Below are 25,467 nucleotides of genomic sequence, written 5' to 3' on the forward strand. Positions count from 1 at the left end.
TGTGAATGCCATCTCACAGTACGGCATTGGAGCTGGTAACAGCTCCAGGTGGGCCGAACTGAAGTCACTGTCACAAGTTCATTAACGAAACAAAGATTTTACCTGCAGAGCATATTCACTCTGACCCACTGCTACATAAAGACCTGGGTGGTCCCTCTCAGAACTGATCTCATCATCAAATTAATCAAGAGACAAAGTCACTGGTATGCAGAAGTTTTATTCTAAGGTAGATTGAAGGAATTTAGCCACACTAACCTAAGTCAACCACAATGTCAAAATACACTCAGGATGCTAATTCATTGTTGGTTCCACACTCAGCAGAGGAGACAATACCTCCAGTGAACTTGTAGAAATTATATTTGTTAACATTTATGACCTTTTTATGTAGTTAGGATTCATTTTTATCAGAGCTAGTCAACACCAGTCAAAAAATCTTTTAGAGTAAGTTGGAGTCAGAAAAACCATAATTCCTAAAGATATATGTACCCCAATGTTTTTTGCAGCACTATTTACAATAGTCAGGACATGGAAGAAACTTATATGTCCACTAACAGAAGAATGGATAAAGAAAATGTGGCACATATAATACAATGGAATATTACTCAGCCAAAAAAAGGAATGAAATGGTGCAATTTGCAGAGACATGGATGGACCCAGAGACTGTCACAGAATGAAGTCAGAAAGAGAAAAATAAATATTGTATATTAACACATATATGTGGAATCTGGGAAAATGGTACAGATGAACCTATTTGCAAAGCAGAAATATATGCACAGATGTAAAGAACAAATGTATGAACACCAAACGGGGAGAGACAGGGTAGGATGAACTGGGAGATTGGGCTTGACATATTTACACTACTATGTATAATACAGATAACTAATGAGAGTGTACTGTATAGCACAGGGAGCTCTATTCAGTGCCCTGTGGTGACCTAAACGGGAACGAAATACAAAAAAAAGAAAGTGGGTGTGTATATACATATAAATAGTTGATTCATTTTGCTGTATAGCAGAAAATAACACAGTATCGTAAAGTAACTATACTCCAATACAAATTTAAAAATTAAAAAGAAAAAAGAAGTAAGCAACTATTCACAAGACAGCTCTACCCTCATGGAAATCGAGTCTATTTGACTGAAGGTTCCCTATAGGTCTTTTCCTAGCTTCTAATTTACATCTCCTTACTGACTTTTATACCCATTGTGACATCTACCTGAAGTAGTCTACGAGGCCAACTCCTCTCTTGGAAAGACCTCCAACTTCATATGCTTTCTGTCTTCTTTGTTAATAGGAAATTCAGTGCAGAGGTTCTACTTGCATAGTACTCTTTAAAAAAGACAATTACTGAAACACAGATATAATGCCCATAATAAGACAGAACATGACTGTACACTGGCATACCTGACTCTGTGGTTACGAGACTGTAAAGGGCAGAGGCTTAATCCACAGCAGAGCAGTTTGTAAACAGGTATATACAGTTTGTATACACTGATAAATGTCAGCATATCCAGGACTAGATGAAGAGCTCGGTTTTGGAGACAGGCTTCCTGGATGCGAATTCCAGCTTTGTCTCCTACTGGCTGTGTGATGTTGTGAAAATCACTTAACCTCTCTCAGCTCCACTTTCCCTATCCATAAAATGGGAAGGCCTACTTTACAAGGGTCACTCTGAGAATAAATTGAGGAAATTCTCACAAAGCATTTTGAACAGTTTTTACAACATAATATACAATAAATGTTAGCTATTATTATTATAAACTAGATATATAGATGAAATAAGAATAGATTATTTTAGTAAGCAAATACCATGATGCTCAATTTCCCAGTCTTTGTGTAATATTCTGCTTCTGAAAGTAGTTCAAACCAGTGGTTTGGATTGTCTTTGCAAACAGTTTAAAATGGTATCATTATGACGGGAGTAGATTTAGGATTAAATATATCTGAAAAATGTGCTTCATTCAAACCATGCAAGTCTGTTATTCCTTGTTCATAAAAGAAGACTACAGGAAGATTCGTAACCAATATCTTTGTCTTTAGATTTCTACCTTCCCAACATACCTTTCATTTTGATATTATAATTTTTCTACGTCACACAGAACTTAATTTCTATTCTCCCCACATTATAAATTTTGCTTACAGAAGAAAAAAAATCAACTCATTAGCATGTTTTATAATGCCCCCAGTCTGGCCTTAGCTAATGTTTCTAACTTCTGTTTCATTACTTTCCATTACAAATTTGATACCTTGCCAGGCTTGATTATCCACCTAACTTATGATGGATTTTAATTTGCTCATTCATTCATTTACCCATTTCACTCAAATACTTTTCACTTGCTTACTATGTGTCAGAAACCTTGCTAGGTGCTAGGAATTAGAGATTAAAACAATGCATAGGCTTAGCTCTTAAGAGTTCACAATCTAATAAAAAAAGGTATGTAAATAACTTCCAATAAAAACAGTAATGGATGCAAAATCTGTACACAGGTGATTTACCTGTAAAAATTCCCATTTGAATTCTTAAAAACAAGTAATGGTGTTTGTCTGAGGAGGCACAAAAATGTTTTATAGAAAAGATGAACTCTATCTTTGGTGTTAGATGATTAGGAGCATTTAATGGGAAGTATTTAATGGGAAGATAATGGAAAATGTTTCCCAGGAAATAAAATTGAACAAAGCCTTGACTATATGAAATTACCTATAATATCTAAGGAAAGCAAGTATTTTGTAGTTTGCTTGTACTTTGATGTATGTTTGGAAAAACATGAAGTAAGACTTTAAAGAAGTTTGTAGACAGACCCAGAAAGGTTGCATATGCTGTAACTGAGGAAGGTGTCTTCTATTTTTGCTTTATTTTCCCAGCAAGTGTTCCCTTCCCTCTTGCTACTTTAACAAACCTTGTTGTCATCGTTGCCATGAAGCAAGTATCTGATTCAGGTCTGTCCAATCCAGGGGACAGAGGCTCAAATGATATGCACTTTTCAGAAGCAGGGCCAGGGTTAAACCTTCCCTGAGACTGACACTTGAAGAAAGAAGTGTACTTTTTCTGTTGGGTGGCCTGTGGTTTAGGGATCTGCTATGTGGAGAAGGCTTGTTTGCATTTTTAGACAATGAGCCCAGTAGTCTTCAAAGAAGAGTAAGCAGAGATGGTATGTACAGACATATCCTGTTTTATTGTGCTTTGCTTTATTGAGTTTTATAGACATTACAAGTATTTTTTAACAAATTGAAGGTTTGTGGCAACTCTGTGTTGTTAGATGATGGTTAGCATTTTTAGTAATTAAATATTTCTTTTAATCTTTATTTATTTTATGCCATGTGTAGCACGTGGGATCTTAGTTCCCCAACCAGGGATTGAACCTGGGCCCTCTGCTTTGGGAGCATGAGTCTTAACCACTGGAATGCCAGGGACGTCCCAGTAGTACTCTCGCCTGGAAAATTCCATGGATCGAAGAGCCTGGTAGGCTGCAGTCCATGGAGTTGCTAAGAGTTGGACACGACTGAGCGACTTCACTTTCACTTTTCACTTTCATGCATTGGAGAAGGAGATGGCAACCCACTCCAGTGTTCTTGCCTGGAGAATCCCAGGGACGCGGGAGCCTGGTGGGCTGCCGTCTCTGGGGTTGCACAGAGTCGGACACGACTGAAGCGACGTAGCAGTAGCAGTATAATATAAACATACTTATATATGCACTTGGGAAACAAAAAAATTTGTGCGACTTGCTTCATTGCAATATTCACTTTATTGCAGGGGTGTGGAACCGAATTTACAATATATCTGAGGTATGCCTGTCAACAGGAGATTGAGTCCTAGGGATGCTGAATTTCTGTCCCAGTCCTTGAGGCCATGGCTCCTGGTGTACTTCTTTCACTTCCACAAGTGACTGTTAACATCTCAGCCACATGAATCACTTGGTTTAAGGAAGCTTGGAAGTCCCAGCCATGACAATCAGAGAAGAAAAAGAAATATAAGGAATCCAGATTGGAAAAGAAGTAAAATGGTCACTTTCGCAGATGACGTGATACTACACATAGAAATCCTAAAGATGCCATCAGAAAACTACTATAGCTAATCAATGGATTTAGTAAAGTCATAGGATACAAAATTATTACACAGAAATCCCTTGCATTTCTATAAACTAACAATGAAAAATCAGAAGGAGAAACTAAGGAAACAATCCTGTTCATCAATGCAACAAAAAGAATAGAATACCTAGGAATAAAACCTAGCTAAGGAGACAAAAGATGTGTATGGAGAAAACTATAAGATACTGATAAACAGATGGAGAGATATATCATGTTCTTGGATTTGAAGAATCAATATTATGAAAATGACTATACTACCCAAAGCAATCTACAGACTTAATGCAATCCCTATAAAATTACCAATGGCATTTTTCACAGAACTAGAAAACTTTTTTTTAACAATCTGTATGGAAACACAAGAGACCCCGAATAGCCAAAGTAATCTTGAGAAAGAAAAATGGAGCTAGAGGAATCACACTCCCTGACTTCAGACTATACTACAAAGCTACAGTGATCAAGATAGCATGATACTGGCAAAAAAGCAGAAATACAGATCAACGGAATACGATAAAGCCCAGAGATAAACCCACACACCTATGGTCACCTTATCTTTAACAAAGGAGGCAAGAATATACAATGGAGAAAAGACAGCATCTTCAATAAATGGTGCTGGGAAAACTGGACAGCTACATGTAAAAGAATGAAGTTATAACACTTCCTAATACCATACCAAAAATAAACTCAAAATGGATTAAAAACCTAAATGAAAGACCAGACACCATAAAACTCTTAGAGGAAAACAGGCAGAATACTCTTTGACATAAATTGAGCAAGATCCTTTCTCCACCGCCTTAGCAGAGCAAAGGCAGTCATAAACAAGATGAAAAGATGACCCTTAGATTAGGAGAAAGTATCTGCAAACAAAGCAACTGACAAAGCATTAATCTTCAAAATACAAAAGCTTCTCAAGCAGCTCAAAATCAAAAAAACAAGCAAATCAAAAAGTGGGTAGAAGACTTAAACAGACATTTCTCCAAAGAAGACATACAGATGGCCAGCAAACACACGGAAAGATGCTCAACAAGGCTCATTATTTGAGAAATGCAAATCAAAACTACAATGAAGTTGGTCAGAATGGCTATCATCAAAAATTCTGCAAACTGGAGAGGGTGTGGAGAAAAGGGAACCCTCATGTACTGTTGATGGGAATGTAAATTGATACAGCCATTATAGGGAACAGTATGGAGGTTCCTTAAAAAACAAAAAATACCATATGACCTTGCAATCCCACTACTAGGCATATACCCTCAGAAAACCATAATTGAAAAAAATACACGTACCCCAATGTTCACTGCAGGACTATTTACAATAGCCAGGACATGGAAGCAATCTAAATGCCCACTGACAGATGAGTGGATAAAAAGATGTGGTACATATATACAGTGGAATATTACTCAGCCACAAAAAGGAATGAAACTGGATCATTTGCAGGGATGTGGATGAACCTAGAGTCTGTCATACAAAGTGAAGTAAGTCAGAAAGAGAAAAACAAATACCACATATTAATGTATACATATGGAATCTAGAAAAATGGTACTGATGAACATATTTACAGGGCAGGAATAGAGACATAGATGTAGAGAATGGATTTGTGGACACAGTAGGGGAAGGAGAGGGTGGTACGAATTGAGAGAGTAGCATTGACACATATACACTGCCATATTTACACTATCTGTGAAACAGACAGCTAGTGGGAAGCTGCTATATATAGCACAGGGAGCTCAGCTCGGTGCTGTGATGACCTAGAGGGGTGTGAAGGTGATTCACATTGTGATACTGCAGAAACTAACAGAACATTGTAAAACAATTATATTCTAATTAAAATAAATAAGCAAAAAGATTTAAAAAAGGAAGTTTGAATTGTGTACCTGCCATGTACACAATGAAGTGAAACAGTCCTAACCTAATCTGCCACACTAAGAACTCTGCTGCACGTGGTAAGGCAATGAGAGCTATAGAAAAATTTGCTGTAACATATTTCATTGCATTCTAGTTTATTTGCTCATCTGCATCCCCTGCTAGATTAAAGGTTTCTTAAGAATTTTCTCATTCATCTTTGAAAAACTCTCAGTGGCTAACATAATTCTTCATGAAAACCTGGTATTTGATATGTATTACTCTGTAATTATGGGCTTTCTAGGTGGAGCTAGTGGTAAAGAATCTGCCTGCTACTGCAGGAGACACACGAGATGTGGGTTCGATTCCTAGGATGGGAGGATCCCCTGGAGGAGGAAATGGCAACCCACTCCACAGCTCTTGCCTGGGAAATCCCATGGACAGAGGAGCCTGGAAGGCTACGGTCCATAGGGCCACAAAGAATTGGAAACGACTGAGCACGTGTGCATGCACACACAGTGTGATTAATTATGGAGATAAGATAAATATCTTACCATAATAAATTCCCTCTGTTATCATCCAAACAGATTCCCTCAAAATGTGAACTGTGAAACTAGAGAAAAGACCAAAAGGCAAAATATATCCCAGCTTCTTCTGGGCTGCCTAATTTTGATTACATATCTGTTTGGTTTCTTTTAATCTTTAGACATAAAGGACAATGATTATTTTCAAATATATGTAAGAAAGCCTGAGACACACACTTCTAGAGGAATTAAGACTAACATTTCCTCTTCCTTCATGCATTTCTATTTCCTCCTGGTTTAGTTGGCACCTGACAGTCCAGGGCAGAAAACATTTCAAGCACCTTTTTCATCCCAATATTTAGAAATGCTGATCAAACTAACTTCTTTTTTGTAGCTATTCTTGTGGCAAGATAATCTATCCCTTTAGGTTTTGTTGCCTATTTAAAAACACCAGGTTCAAAACTATTTTTTTTTAACCATGTCATTAAATTATATTTTTGTCAACTGAAAAATAGCATGCAGCCTGACTTAAATCCTGTGAGATAGGGAATTCCAGTCTGCACGGACTTGTAGGTGTTCAGACTGGATTTCCAGTTTACCTATCGGAAATGATATGCTCTCTTTCCTGAGCTACTGTGGGTAGCTTCGGGAATCAAACATATCAGGAAAAACAGTACTCTTTTCTATATTGTGCTTCTAGTACTTAAGAGTGATCTTTATAATTTTTAACTGTATTTCCAGGTAATTGGGTAGAGTTTAAGACAGATCTGGATGCAGTATTTAGAGTCAACAGAGAAAATGTTGAGGGAGATGTAGACTGGCGTTACCTTAGGCATCCTGTGACATTGTAGAATATATCAAAATCAAGCAAACCATTTGCTTTCGGGTAGTCTCCTTCTGGCCATCCCGAAAAGGGGATGATGATATTCTCAGTGAGGATAAGCAAGGCTTCTGTTATCATGAGATTCTTAAGTTTGTCATTAGAGGATAAATTCCACAGCAAACCTAGAAAAGTAAAGAGTACCATCAAAACAGCGCAGGGCTAGGTCAAAATGACTGCTGAAAAGGTCAATTAAGACCATCACCCTTAGATCCATGGCTGGTTATAAAAAAAAACAAGGTGGGGGAGATGGTCCTTTTCACAAGGGAAAGAACTGGTTTAGACATCATTAGATGCCAATGGAAGCTATCCCATAAGAAAAATTAAAATATATATAAAACAAAGAGAACTTACAATGTGAAACTATACATATTTAAATTAATCAAGAACATAAATGAATGCCAAAAATTGTTAGTACTATTCTCTTAAAAGATCCTACCACAAAGCTGACCTCATTAGGATAATAAATTTTGGGCTCATCAACAGGAAAGCTTGAAACGATCCTACTATAATTAAGAGTTCAACATTTTAAGACTCATATTTTTCTCCCTTAGATACATATCTAAGAATATCTCTGCCTGCCTCCTGCTTCCCTACTACCCACAACTCCCACCTGACATTCGCTTTCCGATAACAGCAGGAAAAGCCTGTAGAAAGCCTTTGCCTATGCCTGTCAAGAGTAGGCCGATCAATATCACCAATGAATATTTATTAACTCCTACCCAATGGTAAACTTTATGTCCTCCCAGAACTTATGCTAGCTCTGCTGCTGCTGCTAAGTCGCTTCAGTTGTGTCCGACTCTGTGTGACCCCATAGACGGCAGCCCACCAGGTTCCTTTGTCCCTGGGATTCACTAGGCAAGAACACTGGAGTGGGTTGCCATTTCCTTTTCCAATGCATGCATGCATGCTAAGTCCCTTCGGTTGTGTCCGACTTGTGTGACCCCGTGACAGCAGCCCACAGGCTCTCTTGTCCACGGGATTCTCTAGGCAAGAATACTGGAGTGGGTTGCCATTTCCTTCTCTGATGCTAGTGCTACCTCATCTTATATTACAGTTTAGCAGAGAAGGAGAGATAAGAGTATTTACTCTACTTGCCAACTTGCAGGGGCTAAGCATTGGTCTAAGACTGGTACCACATTTACTCACTTAACTTTCCTGTCCTCTTGAATCCCCTCAACCTCCAATTAAAAAGAAAGGCCGTATCAGCCAACTCAGGAAGAAATTAAGATAACAGAATACTGTACTTCCAGGGACATCCACAGGGACTGAAGCTGGGTATTGAGAGAGAATACAAAGTTGCATGCATTTACATTTAGGATTTGTTTTTCTCACAAATTTGGTGCTCAAATACCTCTGATTCAGTGGAAGGACTATATACCTACTGCTTGCTATTCCAGTGACTCCCAGCAGGTGTCAAGTTCCTGTGCCATCTTTCATTCTTCAGTAAATTACTATAACTCACTATCATCCAAGAAAGCAGAAAGAGAGAAGGGACAGAAAGAGAATTTTCTTCCTATTCATGCCCCACCGCCCAGTCAGTAATTTTGACTTCTTAAATTTATTGCTTTGTCTGCATGAAGAACAGAGGAAGCACAGATATACAGGGCAGCCACTTTATGAATAAAGCAAACATGGTGGTCTCAGCTAAATTATGTAGTGATATTACCTCCCCTGATATCAATTACAGAAATACTAGCTTGTGATTAAAGCTTAGTAGTTAATCAACCATACTTGTATCTGGCCATTCAATTAGAGCATTCTAGGCCTGATGTAGTCTTTTGGGGCTTAAACAGTTTACTTTGCTGCTGCTAAGTCGCTTCAGTCATGTCTGACTCTGTGCAACCCCATAGACATCAGCCCACCAGGCTCTCCCGTCCCTGGGATTCTCCAGGAAAGAACACTGGAGTGGGTTGCCATTTCCTTCTCCAATGCATGAAAGTGAAAAGTGAAAGTGAAGTCGCTCAGTTGTGTCCGACCCTCAGCGACCCCATGGACTGCAGCCTACCAGGCTCCTCCGTCCATGGGATTTGCCAGGCAAGAGTACTGGAGTGGGGTGCCATTGCCTTCTCCAAACAGTTTACTTTAGCTGTGTACAAGTAACTAATTTTTTATTTAAATCACCAAATATCCACCACAGCTTACACCTAGCTTCCATTAGACAAAGCAATACGGGGTCTAGTGTTTCATGAGGACTAGAATTCTGGCTGATGAGGTCTTTTCCTGATCAAACTGGCATTTGGGGTTAGCAGTGTCACTCAACCACAGGCTTTGCAACACAATGACTTCATTGGTCACACCTCATATTAAGAGGCCCTGGAAAGGGAGAGACAGAATAAAATTCCAGAAAACTAAGGTGGCTGAAAACAACTGAAGGGCAGGTCTGAGGTTGAGTTTTGGTTACTAAGCTGCAAAAGAAAGCTGAAGAGAAAAGAGAGAAAAGGAAAATAAAAGCTTCCTGCTCTAAATAAGCAAACAAATTAACAGTCTCTGCCTGCCAGAAGCTTAAAAATGTGAAGCATAATGGCATTTCCTCTTTTTAAAAAGGACCACACAGAGCACTCAAAGGAAAAGTACACTTTACAATAAAAACCAGAGAGGATTAATTTGAACAAAGGGAATGGAATTTTCTTCCAACAGTCAATGTCCTTTGTAGTTTGGCATGCTATATTATTACTAGAGAAGTATATCATTTGGGGAATTTCAGTATAATTTTTGAATTTTTAATGTAAGATATTATACAGAAATGTCATGCTTGCCAAATTTCTGTATGATACAAAGCTAGGAAAGAGCTTAAATGTTCACTAGAGATTCAGGATTGTACATCCTTACACACACCATAACACACACATACATACAAAATCAGTAAATGACCAATTACCAATTGGGAAAAGGTATATGACAATACAGGACAAAGGTTAAATACCATTAATATACAAAGTTCTTATAAATTTTAAAAAATTAAATTATTAATAGGAAAATTAACCCAAAGCTCAGTTGTGTCTGATTCTTTGCGACCCCATGGACTATACAGTCCATGGAATTCTTCAGGCCAGAATACTGGAGTGGGTAGCCGGTCTGTTCTCCAGGGGATCTTCCCAACCCAGGTATCAAACCCAGGTCTCCTGCATTGCAGGCGGATTCTTTACCAGCTGAGCCACAAGGGAAGCCCAACCCAAAGCGAAAAGCGTCTAATCCACATAAGAACGCAGGCTCTCTAGTAACTAAAAAAAAATGCATTATTTAACAACTACATATCATTTTCTGTGGTTACAGGAGGCAAAACCAGAGCAATGAGTGGAAATTCTGAGAAAGGAGATTTTGGCTCAGTGAAAGCATAAACTTCTAAAAGAACTTTGAAGAAGACAGAAAGATCTGCTTGTAAGATCCAGCATTATCACTGGAGCCAACAAAAATGAGCTCATCTTTTATGAAAATATCAACAAGGTGCTTTATCTCAAAACTAGAGTATTAGAAGAGACTAGCAGCAGCAGCAGCAGTGGCAAATTAGAATCACGTACTCTTGGGCCACACTTGCAGTTTTTTTTAGGCATACTCCTAATAAAAATTACTAAGCCTGACTCTCAGGATGGATTCCAGGAATTTCCATTTTAAAAATGATTCACATTTTTGGCATTGGGAAATTAATGGTTTAGATAACCCTGAATAGATGTCTCTTTCAATGATTACATTCTGTATTCCCTGATACTGCATTATATTTGGGGTTTAGATTTTCATTTGCTTTAACTTTGGGTCAGTTTATTCACAGTGCCTTCATTTCTATTATTACAGTTCTTTATTGTAGGTGTACTGTCTGTAATTTTCTGTCACTAAGCTCTCTTTCTAGCCAAAAATAAAGGAACAGGATTCTGGTAAGGGGTATAATTTGAATAATTAGCAATTTTAAGTGAGAGAATGATAACTGCATTATTGAGAAACTTGTTGCCAACTGATATTTACAAAATACAGTTACTGAATAAAGGGATCTAATAGATATTAAACCCCAGTTTTATTAATATTGCCCTTAGGACTAGAAATATAGCTAACCAAATCTGTATAATGTTAATAGCAAAACTTGTAAATTTTATGATTAAATCTTCAAGGAGCAGCAGGAGAAGTGATTCTTTTCAAATTTATATTTCAAAATGATCACAGAACAGGAGGAATGTGTTTCTGTAATTTCCCTTACATGGATCATTCCTTCTTTAACCTAACTTTTGTAAAACTTATTAGGAATATCATATTATAACAAACGTCATTTATTTAAAAATAAATCTCAAGAGAAAGAAATTCAAGAAGGCAAAATGGTTGTCTGAGGAGGATTTACAAAAAGCTGAGAAAAGAAGAGAAGTGAAAGGCAAGAGAGGAAGGGAAAGATATACCCCACTGAATGCAGAGCTCCAAAGAATAGCAAGGAGAGATAAGAAAGCCTTCTTAAGTGGACAATGCAAAGAAATAGAGGAAAACAATAGAATGGGAAAGACTAGAGATCTCTTCAAGAAAATCAGAGACACCAAGGGGACATTTCATGCAAAGACAGGCAAAATAAAGAACAGAAATATTGAGGACCTAACTGAAGCAGAAGATATTAAGAAGAGGTGGCAAGAATACACAGAACGGTACAAAAAAGGTGTTAATGACCTGGATAACCAAGATGGTGCGGTCATCTCACCTAGAGCCAAACATCCTGGAGTGTGAAGTCAAGTAGGCCTTAGGAAGCATAACTACCAAAAAAGCTACTGGAGGTGATGGAGTATCAGCTGAGCTATTTCTAATCCTAAAAGATGATGCTGTTAAAGTGCTGCCCTCAATATGCCAGCACATTTGGAAAACTCAGCAGTGGCCTCAGGACTAGAAAAGGACAGTTTTCATTCCAAACCCAAAGAAGGGCAATGCCAAAGAATGTTCAAACTACTGTAAAACTGCACTTATTTCATATGCTAGTAAGGTAATGCTCAAAATCCTTTAGCCAGACTTTTAACAGGATGTGAACTGAGAATTTCCAGATGTTCAAGCTAGATTTAGAAAAGACAGAGGAACCAGAGATCAAATTGCCAACATCCATTGGATCACCAGAGAAGGGAACGGCACCCCACTCCAGTACTCTTGCCTGGAAAATCCCATGGACGGAGGAGCCTGGTAGGCTGCAGTCCATGGGGTCGCTAAGAGTCGGGCACGACTGAGCAATTTCATTTTCACTTTAATGCATTGGAAAAGGAAATGGCAACCCACTCCAGTACTCTTGCCTGGAGAATCCCAGGGACAGAGGAGCCTAGTGGGCTGCCATCTGTGGGGTCACACAGAGTCGGACACGACTGAAGTGACTTAGCAGCAGCAGCAGCAGCACTGGATCACAGAAAAAGCAAGAATTCCAGAAAAACATCTACTTCTGCTTTACTGACTATGCCAAAGCCTCTGACTGTGTGGATCACAACAAACTGTGGAAAATTCTTCAAGAGATGGGAATACCAGAACACCTTACCTGTCTCCTGAGAAACCTGTATATAGGTCAAGAAGCAACAGTTAGAACTGAACATGGAATAACGGACTAGTTCCAAATTGGGAAAGGAGTATATCAAGGTTGTATATGGTCACCCTGCTTATTTAAATTCTATGCGGAGTACATTATGCAAAATGCCAGGCTGGATGAATAACAAGCTGGAATCAAGACTGCTGGGAAAAATATCAATAACCTCAGATATGCAGATGGCACCACCCTAATGGTTGAAAGTGAAGAGGAACTAAAGGGCCTCTTGATGAAGATGAAAGAGAGTGAAAAAGCTGGTTTAAAACTCAACATTTAAATAACTAAGATCACGGTCCCATCAGTTCATGGCAAATAGATGGGGGAAATAAAGGAAACAGTGACAGACTTATTTTCATGGGCTCCAAAATCACTGTGGATTGTGACTGCAGCCATGAAATTAAAAGACACTCCCTCCTTGGAAGAAAAGCTGTGACAAACCTAGACAGCATATTGAAAAGCAGAGACATCACTTTGCTGACAAAGGTCCATATAGTCAAAGCTATGGTTCTTGCAGTAGTCATGTAGGGATGTGAGAGTTGGACCATAAAGAAGTTTGCATGCTGAAGAATTGATGCTTTCTACCTGTAGGACTGGAGAAGACTCTTGACAGTCCCTTGGACAGCAATGAGATCAAACTGGTCAATCCTAAAGGAAATCAACCCTGAATATTCACTGGAAGGACTGATGTTGAAACTGAAGCTCCAATACCTGATTCGAAGAGCTGACTCATTGGAAACGATTCTGATGCTGAGAAAGATTGAAGGCAAGAGGAGAAGGGGGCAACAGAGGATGACATGGTTGGATGGCATCACCAATTCAATGGAGATGATTTTGAGCAAACTCCAGGAGATAGTCAATTGCTGCCAAAGGGAGCAACTTTGGACACTTTGATACAGCAAAACACTCAGATAATACTGGACTCACATTTAGGCTTTGTTGTTTTGCTAGCTGTGCAACGTTGGGCAACTTATGTAACCCCCTGAGTCTTACTGGTCATATGTAAATAGTCAATAATACCATGCCTTATGGAGCTGTCAGGAAAAACAGAGGTAAAAAATAGAAAGTTCAAGGTTATGACTAGGCATAGATGTTAAGGAATCTGCCTATAATGCTGGAGACTCGGGTTTGATCCCTGGTTTGGGAATGATTCCCTCGACAAATGGAATGGCTACCCACTCCAGTATTCTTGCCTGGAGAATTCTATGGACAGAGGAATCTGCTAAGCTACAGTCCATGGGATCGCAAAAAGTCAGACATGACTGAGCGCATAATAGAGGCTCAATAAAAAAAAAGATGTTTATAAAACAGACAAGAAAAGATTCATATATATGGCTACTCACTTTATGTTTCTAAACAAAGATATAAATGTGTCTAAATTAACAATTTATTTTTGAGGCCCACAAAGCACTTATTTAGCACTTCTATTAATAGAGCTAAAGGAAGTTATTTAGTAGTGTGACTCACTCAGCCGTGTCCGACTCTTTGGGACCCCATGGAGAGTATCTTACCAGGCTTCTCTGTCCATGGAATTCTCCAGGCAAGAACACTGGAGTGGGTTGCCATTCCCTTCTCCAGGGGATTTTCCTGACTCAGGGTCCAAACCCAGGTCTCCTGCATTGCAGGCAGATTTTTTACCAACTGAGCCACCAGGGAAGCCGGTTATTTAGAAGGATTTGTATCAAACATTCAAGTATCAACTTAGTTAAATGAATATGTTAACAAGCACTTGCTGGTAGGGATGTTTGGCTTATACTAGAAACTCTGGGAATTGTACAAATTCCATTTATCAGCTCTGTAGATTATCTAAAGAAGCCTGAATGATTTCTATGGCATCAATACCACAGAATATTCTCTGTTCTTAGTTTCCTTCTTCCTACACAAAAGAAGAGGACATTCACAAACAACAGATTATTTCCTTTACAAACACTTCCTCCTAAGTTTTCTGGCTATCATGCACCCTAACCTTGAACATTTTATTACTGAAGATTCCTCTAGATGAACAGCAGCTTCTTTGCTCTACTAGTGATTTTCACTATGCTGGGAATAACTTTCATTCTCTTTCAAAACACTAGTCCAAAGTCTATACCTCTTTTAAGGTCCACAATGAAACATATCTCCTTCATGAAGTCCTGACTGTGTATGTATCTGATTCTCTTTTGTGTTCACTACTGTAGTTTAATGAAGAAAATGTTAGGTTCTAAACGTGAGGTTTGTTTTTTGTTTTTCTTTTAAGGGCAACCACTGTATAATTGTTCATGCTTTAGTAGATGGAAAATAAAATTCACAACCTCTCTAGTCTGTGATGTGCCTTGCTTGACACTTGAAGGCTGCTCTCTAAATGTTGGCTGAATGAATGAATGAATAAGTGAGATTACTCTTAATTTCTGAGGTACTTTAATATAAGTTACAGATATGAAAGGAAATCTCTCATAAGACATGACAGCATGCTGGCAGAAGGGTAATATGCTGCAACTCTTCATACAGTTTTATACAATTACAAAACTTCATGTAGTTTTATAAAATTAAACTATATCAAGATAGAAAAATGTGATATTTTGAGATACAAATGGGTAGAGAAGATATAATGACAACATTTTTACAGGAAAAAAGACAACTGTTGTATAATAAAAGATAGCCGAAGTGCAACAGATATTCAGTTCAATCTAAACAATACTTATGGAGCACCTCTTTTAGATAAGTATGAACACTGTCAACTATATCACTAAGAAAAACTTTCATATATTAAAAAGGGTTAACTTCTTTGGACTTAACTTCTTCATCTGTAAAACTGAGATTTAGTACCCAGTACCTCAAAATAGCTCAAAACTAAGGTTTTTGTGAGAATAAATTAAAAATTTCTACTACCTAGGACACTGAAGATACTTAAAAGTTTCCCCAAGATAATACTACTGATGATTATACTCAGTAATGGTTTCTTACATTCTTTGTAATGAGTTCAGGGAGCTTCAGCAGAGAGCTGATGAATCATTTTCAATGAGTTATTTTCTATCATATGCACTATTCCTTTAAACAAAATTAAGCCACGTTTTTCCATGCTTCAAGAATTATTAAAAGCATTACTTTATTTCTGATTAGTTTTCCAACCCACACACAGAAAAGAGATATTTATTTTTCCAAATCAGTATTTAAATAGAAATATGAAATGGAGAACTGAAAAACATATCTAGTCATGTTTTCTTTTTAGGAGGTCAAGGGACAGGGAAGTTACGAAGCTGGTATTGACAGGGGTCCAGGTGATAAAAGGTGCATAGAATTTTTAATTAAAAATATTAACTAAAAGCTCCAGAAAAATTTCCCCTTTAGAAAAAAAGGAATTCAGACTTGACTTGAATCTGGGGTCTAAGCCAGCAGTAATAATATTCCTTAAAAGCCATCTCACAGATAACAATGAGCCCATCCGTCATTTGCTTCAGGAAACTTCAGAAAAACAAATAACATTAACACATCTGGTTGGGGTGCAGTATGCTACCCCTGTTAATAGTAAGCATTACCTGTTATTTGCTTCTTAGTCTCCAAGTCTCTGGTTTGCTTTAACACCTGGAGCAGCCGAGGCACTCCACTGAGTTCAGCTACCTCCAATTTATTGTCATTATCTTCAAACACCAAGTTTCTCAAGGCCCCACACACGGCTCGCTGGATATCTTCATTCTGAACTTTTAGGAGCTGTAGAAGCTTGGGGATGCCATGAAGCTGATAAACCTGGGAAGTAGATGCATATTTCAGATACTTTTTAATTTTTATTTGATAGTAAAGATATTCAATGTAATATGAATGAACAGATGAAGTTCATTGAATTTGCTGATAACTACCACCAATTAATGTGTGGTGCAACCTGACACTCCAGTGTACAACACACCCCAGCTCTAAGGCAGTAACTCTCATCAAGGGCTCAGGATAAATCTGTGAAGACTGAAACCCATAAGAAAACTGAAGGGCAAAGTTAAGTAATAAAGGGTGAATAAATGATAGTTAAGTGGATGTTGTTGCTGTTTAGGCAGTCATGTCTAACTCTTTTGGGACCCCGTGGGACTATAGCCCACCAGGGTCCTCTGTCCAAGGGATTTTCTAGGCAAGAATTCTAGAGTGGGTTGCCATTTCCTTCTCCAGGAGATCTTCCTGACCCTGGGACTGAACCTGAGCCTCCTGTATTGTATGCAGATTCTTTACCACTGAGCCACCTGGGAAGCCCAATTAAGGGGACAGAAAAGCCTTAATCACAATAAAGATGAAGAGAACTAGGAATCCAAGAAGTAGAGAAGGTTTTATGGAAGAATACCATATTACATGAATTTGTTTTCCAGGACAGAGCTATACAGTCAATATATACAATGGAAATTACCTCCATCAGTAGTAGAAATAAAAATTCATTTTTCATTTACCATGGCCATTGTAGTAGCAATGCAAACCAACCCTAAATGCAATTTTTTTTTTTTGAGATATAAATGACATAACATTTATGTTAGTTTCAGGTGTAGAACATAATGATTCAATATCTGTATATAATAAGTCTATTACCACCACACATAATTGGACTTCCCTGATGGCTCAATTGTTAAAGAATCCGCCTGCAATGCGGAAGATCTGGGTTCAATACCTGGGTTGGGAAGATCTCCTGGAGAAGGGAACTCCAGTATTCTGGCCCGGAGAATTCCATGGACAGAGAAGCCTGGCAGGCTACACAGTCGATGGGGTTGCAAAGAGACAAACAGGACTAAGCAACTTTCACTTTCACCACACAGAGTTACAAATGTTTTTCTTTTGATAAGAACTCTTAAGATCTATTTTCTTAGCAACTTTCTATTGTTATCATGCTGTACATTACATTCCCATGACATTTATTTTATAATTAGAAGAATGCAAGCTATTTTTATAATCAATTGTTTTGGCTATTTAAAAACATTTAAATAAGTTATGCAAGCATTTTAAGTAAATAACATAACTTTGTAATTTTTAATATGCTATTTAAAAAATATTTCTTCTATACAAATATGCAAGAAAGGGCATGCTATTGGAGAAGGAACCTGAGGGTAAGAACTAGGAAAAAGAAAAAATGATGGCTTTGATTCTGAAACCTAAGGCTGTTTAAGAAGAGGCCAAATAATGACATTCTGAACAGGGTGACTTTGTGTTTTAGGCTACAAACATTGAAAGAAATCAGGAGGTGGATGCAGTATTGCTGAAGAGAAATGTTAAGTTACAGACTGAGGGCTTGCTTTCTCAGAGGCTTCCACTAGCATCTGATTAAAACTTTTTAGTTGGTAAGACCTTTTGGTAAGGATCTCAGTCATTTTTACTGTCTTAATGCAGAAATTTATAGGAATTAAGTTGCTGTGAATACATTTCCCCTTAGGATAAATTTCATCACTTTATGAATGATGTCCTAACTGCACAACCGTTTCCAAACAGGAGAGACCTGCACACTTGGCTTGGTGGCGCATTTCACATTTTCTATGTATCTGATAGGCAGATAAACAGAATTTAAGACACTGTCTTCCAGTCTTACATCTTCCTTTGTCACGACTGGGGAGAGATTAGCAAGTCAGGAATAAAAGTCAAGGCTGTGAGATAATCTAGTAAAAATAATAACCACAATAATAAAACAAAAAATAACAACTCTTCCTCCTATGTCTATCATTAGGAGGTATTGGCATAGTATTAAAAATTTTATATATTAACATATACATTATCTAAGCAATAGGTTGCAAGAACCTTAAAAGGCTAGTACTCTTTGGGTCCCTTTAAGGCAATAAAGAACACTTCCACTTTTGACTCCCTTCCGAGGGAATAGTCAACTTGGGAGACTGGCTACAGCAATTTTGTTGGGTTATGTCTAAAATCATTCTAATGTGTTTGTAAGAAAATGCTAATGATAGCTATCAATTAGATCTGGACCAGCAGATCATCTATTTGATCATCTATTTCAAAAGCAGAAAGGCAAAACTTACTTGAAAACAGCCGATAACTCTTGTGTTTCCCTAATTCTGTCAATAGTTTTTATGATGGCTGAATTCCTATTCTATAAACTCCTTAAACGGTAGATTAACTATGGAGATATTTCATTTCTTAATTTATAACTTACAAGTTGCCTTCTTCAAAATATGATGTGAAACGGCTTACTGGCCCAATTTCATTTCTACCTGTGATGATAGCGTGGGTCAGAAGTGGCTAGTGGAAACCTCCACTGCCTTGTCCGGGTGGCATGAATGGCTGGCTTCTGCTCACATCCCTCTGGCCCATTCCATTACCCTGTCACCTTTATCCCCTTGGCTTTCAGCACTTGCTCCAGTCTAGAAAGAAGAAACTTCAGACACACCATACTTGGATAAATGCTGAAATCCAGCTACAGCTTTGCTCACTGGAGAATGTGCCTCCCTAGTGTTTGGCACCTACCTCACATTTAAAAATAGATTTTAGCTATTTTTACCAATTTTATCAATTAAATGAATATAAGTCATATCAAGTGCAAGAAGCTGATGACATTCTGTGTATTGCCTGTAACTTGGACAGCTGGTAATGACTCCTATACACATTTGTTGTTGTTGTTGTTTAGTTGCTAAGTTGTGTTTGACTCTTTGTGAACCCATGAACTGCAGCCCATCAGACTCCTCTGTCCATGGGATTTCCTAGGCAAGAATTCCTAGGCAATTAATACCACTCCAGTATTAACTGCCATTTCCTTCTCCAGGGTATCTTCCCAACCCAGGAATTGAACCCATGACTCCTGCTTGGCAGGTGAATTCTTTATTGCTGAGCCACCTGGGAAGCTCTATATACGTTAGGTCCAATGTTAAATGCACTGTTCCTGCCCCTTTGAATTCAGGGAAACAGGCAGGACCAGAGAAGTTGCATATGTTTATTTTACACTGTATCCTCAGCGGGGAAAAAATACTTTGGGGAAAGGAAAAAAAAAACAGAATTACACGAACATTTCAGAACTTCAAAAAAAACTTCATTTGAAATGGTTTCTAAATATATGAAAGGGCAGAATTGCATACTAGAATTTTAACTTTCTCCTTGATTATTCTGATTCTCTTCCCTGAAAACTCTTAAAGACTTAAATGATGAGGGTTTCTGATAGCAAATAAGTAGAGGGAACAGACAAATTCTCTTGGCATAAGGGCTTCCTCATGCCCTGGTGCCTTCACTCTCAATTCCTTTCCTGTCTGAAATGCTCTGCCATTCTGCCTTTCTGTTGGCGAAGTCCCACTTATCCTGCATAACCAGCTCAAATATTACCTCCCTCCGCAAAGTGCCACTCTTTCTTTCCCTCTCATTACAATTAATCACTCCTTGTAAACTGGCATAACCTTTCAGGAAGGCAATTGTCAATGTGTTAAAAACTTCAAACATACTCACTTTTAGTAAACTTCATTAGGAAATAATTTGAAATGCAGATACAGATTAACATGATAATAGTAACTACATTATTTATAATACCAAGAAGTAAGAAACCATAAAAGTCCAATGATGGGGGAAGACTGGCTAATAGTTAACTGTCACATATTCATATACTGAGGTATCCACAGAAGAGGCAGAGCAATGCCTGAACTGACAGGGATTTTATTGGTCATATAGTTCCCTCATCAGTTAAATGGGATTATATAAGATTGGCAATTGTGTGCTAGGCCCACAGTAGTTCTCAACATATAGTAGTTACTACTATTATGATGACTATGCCACCGATAAAAAAATATATATTTTGCCATGCAGTGGCATGTGAGATCTTAGTTCCCCGGCCAGGAATCGAACCCATGTCCCTGAAGTGGAAGCATGGCATCCAAACTACTGGACCGCTAGGGAATTCTGTTTAAAAAATATCTTTAATGTTATAAGAAAATGATTCAGGCAATGTTGCTGAAAAAAAGTTGAATACCTATGCATTTCTGCTCACAGATACAAGGAAGGGAATGTGACTAGGGAGTTTGGGAGAAATGGTGGGATTATAATGTATGAATGGGGATTTCTACTTTGTATTTTTTTTTGAATAGCAAGCATGTATTTATGCATGCTTTTAAAAAACAAAACAAAAAATTCTCATAAAAAAGCTACATATTCAATTTGATGACAGCTATGTATATGCATGCATTAAAAAATTAGAGAGTAAAACCAAAATAATAACAATAGATGGACTGTGGGTTTTTTTCTTTCTTAATTTCCTTCTAAAACATTTTTTCTTTTTTAATTTCTCAAATTTCTTATAATAAACTTATAAAAAGATTTTGCAAAAGAGTTATGGCAGTCACTGCTTCAGTGATGAGATTTGAAGTAGGCATGGAAATAAAACCAGCCTAAGAAGGGTCTTACAGAATAAACTATGGGATTTGTTCTTTATAGTATAGGCAAGCAGGACAGATATTGGAAAGGTCTCCTGGATGCTATGAAGAGGCTGGGCTTAGGTGTGGATAAGAATGGAGGCAGAGAGGTTAATTAGGAGTCAGCTGTATTAACAAAGATGATGGTGACAGGGATCAGCATGGAGGCACCGAAAAGGGAGAGAAAGTGTAGGTAGATTCCAGACATGTGTAAGCAGCATTAACAGGACCTGAAGACTGCATGAGTATGAGAGGTAAGGAAAAAAGAAGGTTCAAAGTCTGTCCATATTTTGGTATCAAACTACCTGAGTGAATTACCACTCAGAGAGGAGAGAGCTATTATTTCAGGGCAAGTGTTATATGATTATCTAACTGCATTCTCACAACAACTCAGTAGTAGGGCTATTATTTTCAGTTTAAAGGTAGGAAAGCTGAGGTTGAGACTGGTAAAGTATAGGTAATTAGGGTACTGGGATTCAGACTCAGCCCCTAGCTACTCTTGAGAGTCAATGCTTGAACATCTCAACTCAGCAGAAAGAACAAGTTTAGAAGGAGGACTGGGAAGTTGAGAAAATGCAGCAAAGACGATGTGTTCTTTTTTAGATGAGCTGGTATTGAGTACGCAGGATGCCTAGGAAATAGACATGTGGTTTGGAACCTGGGGAAAGACTGGAGATGCTGTGAGTCGTTAGCACTGAGATCACATTAGTGGAAGTCAGAGGAGTGGATGAGGTCGGTCAGGAGATGGTGTCAAATAAGAAAAGCCCCAGGAAAGCATCTAATAAACATAAACATTTAAGGTACAGGTTGAGGATAATTTTTTTTTTTTTTTAAATAGAAGAAACCTGAAGGAGCCAGAGAGATGGAAAAAGAGCCAGGAGACTCTGGGCCAAAAGAAGAAAGTTTCAAAAAGGAATGAGGAATTGATGGTGTTAAATGCTGAAACTTATATAAAATAATAACTGAAAAGTTGTCAGTGGTCTTAAAAGTTTTTAATTTAAAATATTGACCTTTATATCCAAATTGTTGTTGTTTTTAGTAAATACATTAAAAAAACTATATTATCATTCTTAATATTAATGGGGTTTTGTGAATGCCCTTGGGTTATATTGTCACAATTGTTAGATTTCCTATCAAGCATGTATGTGTTTAGGTTTCATATAGTTTTCATGTTTCATTATTCTCAAAACCTGTCTTTGTTTTAGCTTTATCGCACTGAATAAGAGCTAAGAAGGAAAGCACAGGTTTAATCTTACATGTAAGCAGAATGATATTTATAGTCAAGTTAGTAGTTTAAGAGAGTGGAAATCTAGCCCAACTTGGGTAACAAGAGAATATTTCATGTAATCCCGCATTATAAAATGAAAGCATGTATAAAATTGCTCAGTTTTAAAAATTGGGAATAAAAAAAGATTTGTGTATAAAGAGGGTTTATTACTAAATATACTATTTTTTTAAAACAATCCTTATTTTTTTCCATGGAATAAACATAGACAAAGGGTCAGTGAGAAATACCCAAGACTTATATAACTTTTAAAAGTAAAAATATATGGAATAGATCTTTTGAAACAATACATAATAGATATCATGAAGAAAAAGACTGACAAATTTACTTCATAAGAATTTAAAATCATGCATAATGAAAGATATCATAAGAAAAGTCAGGAAACAACATTGTCACATAGGTAGCAATGGGCTAATGTGCATAATAAAGAACTCTTACAACTCATTAAGAAACAGGCAAACGTCTTAGAAAAATAACATAAGTTAAACAATGACAATCGACTGAATAAATACGAAGTCAAAAAATACAAAAGGTGCTCATCTTCATGAATAATTAATGACATGCAAGTGGAGGAAAAAAAACAGTGGAAGCTCTGACTTACTACCCAATCTGTAGGATTAATCACATGCTCTTTCTCCTCTGTGAAATCCAGATTTTGAGTACCGTCAAACTGGCAGGTTAGTATATGTTGGCCTTTGGACTCTTATTTATTCTGTTTACCAAGAGCAAATTAGGTATGTTACCCAATGCATTTATGCCAACTGTACTTGTTACTGTAATTATGTAATTTATTTACCTATTCTATGTAATTTATTTACCTATTCTGAAAAAGCTCTGTCTCTCTGAAAGCTAATTTGAATGCTTTAGAAAGACTAGATAAAGGTGAAGAGCTTTGAAAAGATCTGTAATTGGTTGTAACTGGAAGAAATTAACCTAAAAGGCTAGGTAAAAATATAAGAATCTAGAAGGATATGAACTCCAATGAATTAGGGCCATTAGGTTCTCATTTTACTCTAAAAAATCTAAAAATGGCAAATGAAACATAATGGGCATAGTTTATATATGAAAAACAATGACAAACTCTGTGTGTTTATAATTTTTTTAAAGGATTTTCTCTGTAATTCTGATAACCTGATCAGTGATTGTCTTGATTTCAAAAAGAGGAAAATTTATAATATAAAGAAATACCTTTCTTTCTGCTTATCAGATTAGCAAAAATGAACGAAGAATCATATCTTGTGACAATGGTGCATGTAAATAGGCACTTGGACACCATGTTGGTGGGAGGGTACATTTGTATAATTTAGGGGAAGATTTATAGCAAGTTATTTGTCAAAATTAAAAATGATTCACCAGTAATGAGGACTGGATTTACCTAGCACTTAAATGGTTTTAAAAACCAGACAAAATATATAATTGTTTCAATAGCTGGACATGAGGCAGGGATGGACAGTGATCCCTAGGAGACGGCGAACAAGGAAGGAGAGCGCTAGTGCTGCCTCAGACCACAGTCTTGAGAGACCCCAGGCTGTGGCGTTGTAAGGGAAGTCTTAGGTGGAATTCAGCAAGCAGAGCTGAGAAGGAGAGTGACGAGTACAAGAAGAAAAGGAAGGACGAGTACTAGTAAGAAAAGGATTGCACAGAAGGAGAACTCCTGAGATCTGCAGAGGGTCCCCATTTAGTATTCAGCAGAGTATTTACCGGTTTTATCTTTGTGAGGAAACTGCCTGAGGCCAGGCAAGTAACTGCCTAAATAAAGTTACTGCTTCTCAGGCTCACAAAGGCCTGTGAACGGTGCCTATTCTCACCAGCCAGCCAGATAGACAAGGTTAGTCAAAGAGCTATTTTAACTGTCTTGCATATGTTGAGAAACATGTTAAGTATAGACAGAAGATATAAAAAAAGACTAAAATTGGACTTCTAGATATGAAAACTATAATTTACAAAATAAAAAGTACACTGAATGAAATAATGGCATATTCAACAATGCAGAAGAAAAGGTCAGTAAATTTAAAGCATAGAAACTGAATTTACCCAAAAAGAAACATACAGGAAAAACAACTAAAAAAGAAAAACAGAGTACACATGAACTGTGGTACAACTTCAAGCAGCCTAATATATATGTAATATATGTAATGGCAGTTCTCAAAGGCAGGACAGAAGATTTCCTAAATAAAATTTCAAAATTTGATGAAAAGTAGAAATCCACAATTTTGAGAAGTTTAATGAACTCCAAACCACAAGAATGGTCTAGTGGTTTTCCCTACTTTATTCAAATTAAGTCTGAACTTGGCAATAAAGAGTTCATGATCTGAGCCATAGTCAGCTCCCGGTCTTGTTTTTGCTGACTGTATAGAGCTTCTCCTTCTTTGGCTGCAAAGAATATAGTCATTGTGATTTTGGTGCTGACCATCTGGTGATGTCCATGTGTGGAGTCTTCTCTTGTGTTGTTGGAAGAGGGTATTTGCTATGACCAGTGCGTTCTCTTGGCAAAACTCTATTAGCCTTTGCCCTACTTCATTGTACTCCAAGGCCAAATTTGCCTGTTACTCCAGGTATTTCTTGACTTCCTACTTTTGCATTCCAGTCCCCTATAATGAAAGTGAAGTTGCTCAGTCATGTCCGACCCTCAGCAATCCCATGGACTGCAGCCTTCCAGGCTGCTCCATCCATGGGATTTTCCAGGCAAGAGTACTGGAGTGGGGTGCCATCGCCTTCTCCGCTATAATGAAAAGGATATCTATTTTGGGTGTTAGTTCTAAAAGGTATTGTAGGTCTTCATAGAACCGTTCAATTTCAGCTTCTTCAGTATTACTGGTAGGGGCATAGACTTGGATTACTGTGATATTGAATGGTTTGCCTTGGAAACGAACAGAGATCATTCTGTCATTTTTGAGATTGCATCCAAGTACTGCATTTCAGACTCTTTTGTTGACCATGATGGCTACTCCATTTCTTCTAAGGGATTCCTGCCCACAGTAGTAGATAATAATGCTC

General features: G+C 37.6%; 1 protein-coding gene across 1 annotated transcript in view; it reads right to left on the reverse strand.

The window, feature by feature from the left end:
- PKP2 (plakophilin 2) overlaps nucleotides 1-25,467 on the reverse strand; it is an 83,563-nt gene that overhangs the window by 26,643 nt on the left and 31,453 nt on the right. Inside the window, exons 5-6 of the mRNA XM_070371336.1 lie at nucleotides 16,365-16,572; nucleotides 7,273-7,450 (exon numbers count right to left, since the gene is read on the reverse strand). Coding sequence (XP_070227437.1) covers nucleotides 7,273-7,450; nucleotides 16,365-16,572 — 386 coding nt within the window. The remainder of the gene's footprint in view (nucleotides 1-7,272; nucleotides 7,451-16,364; nucleotides 16,573-25,467) is intronic.

This window comes from Bos mutus, chromosome 5 (assembly GCF_027580195.1).
Source record: "Bos mutus isolate GX-2022 chromosome 5, NWIPB_WYAK_1.1, whole genome shotgun sequence".
Classification (NCBI taxonomy): domain Eukaryota; kingdom Metazoa; phylum Chordata; class Mammalia; order Artiodactyla; family Bovidae; genus Bos; species Bos mutus.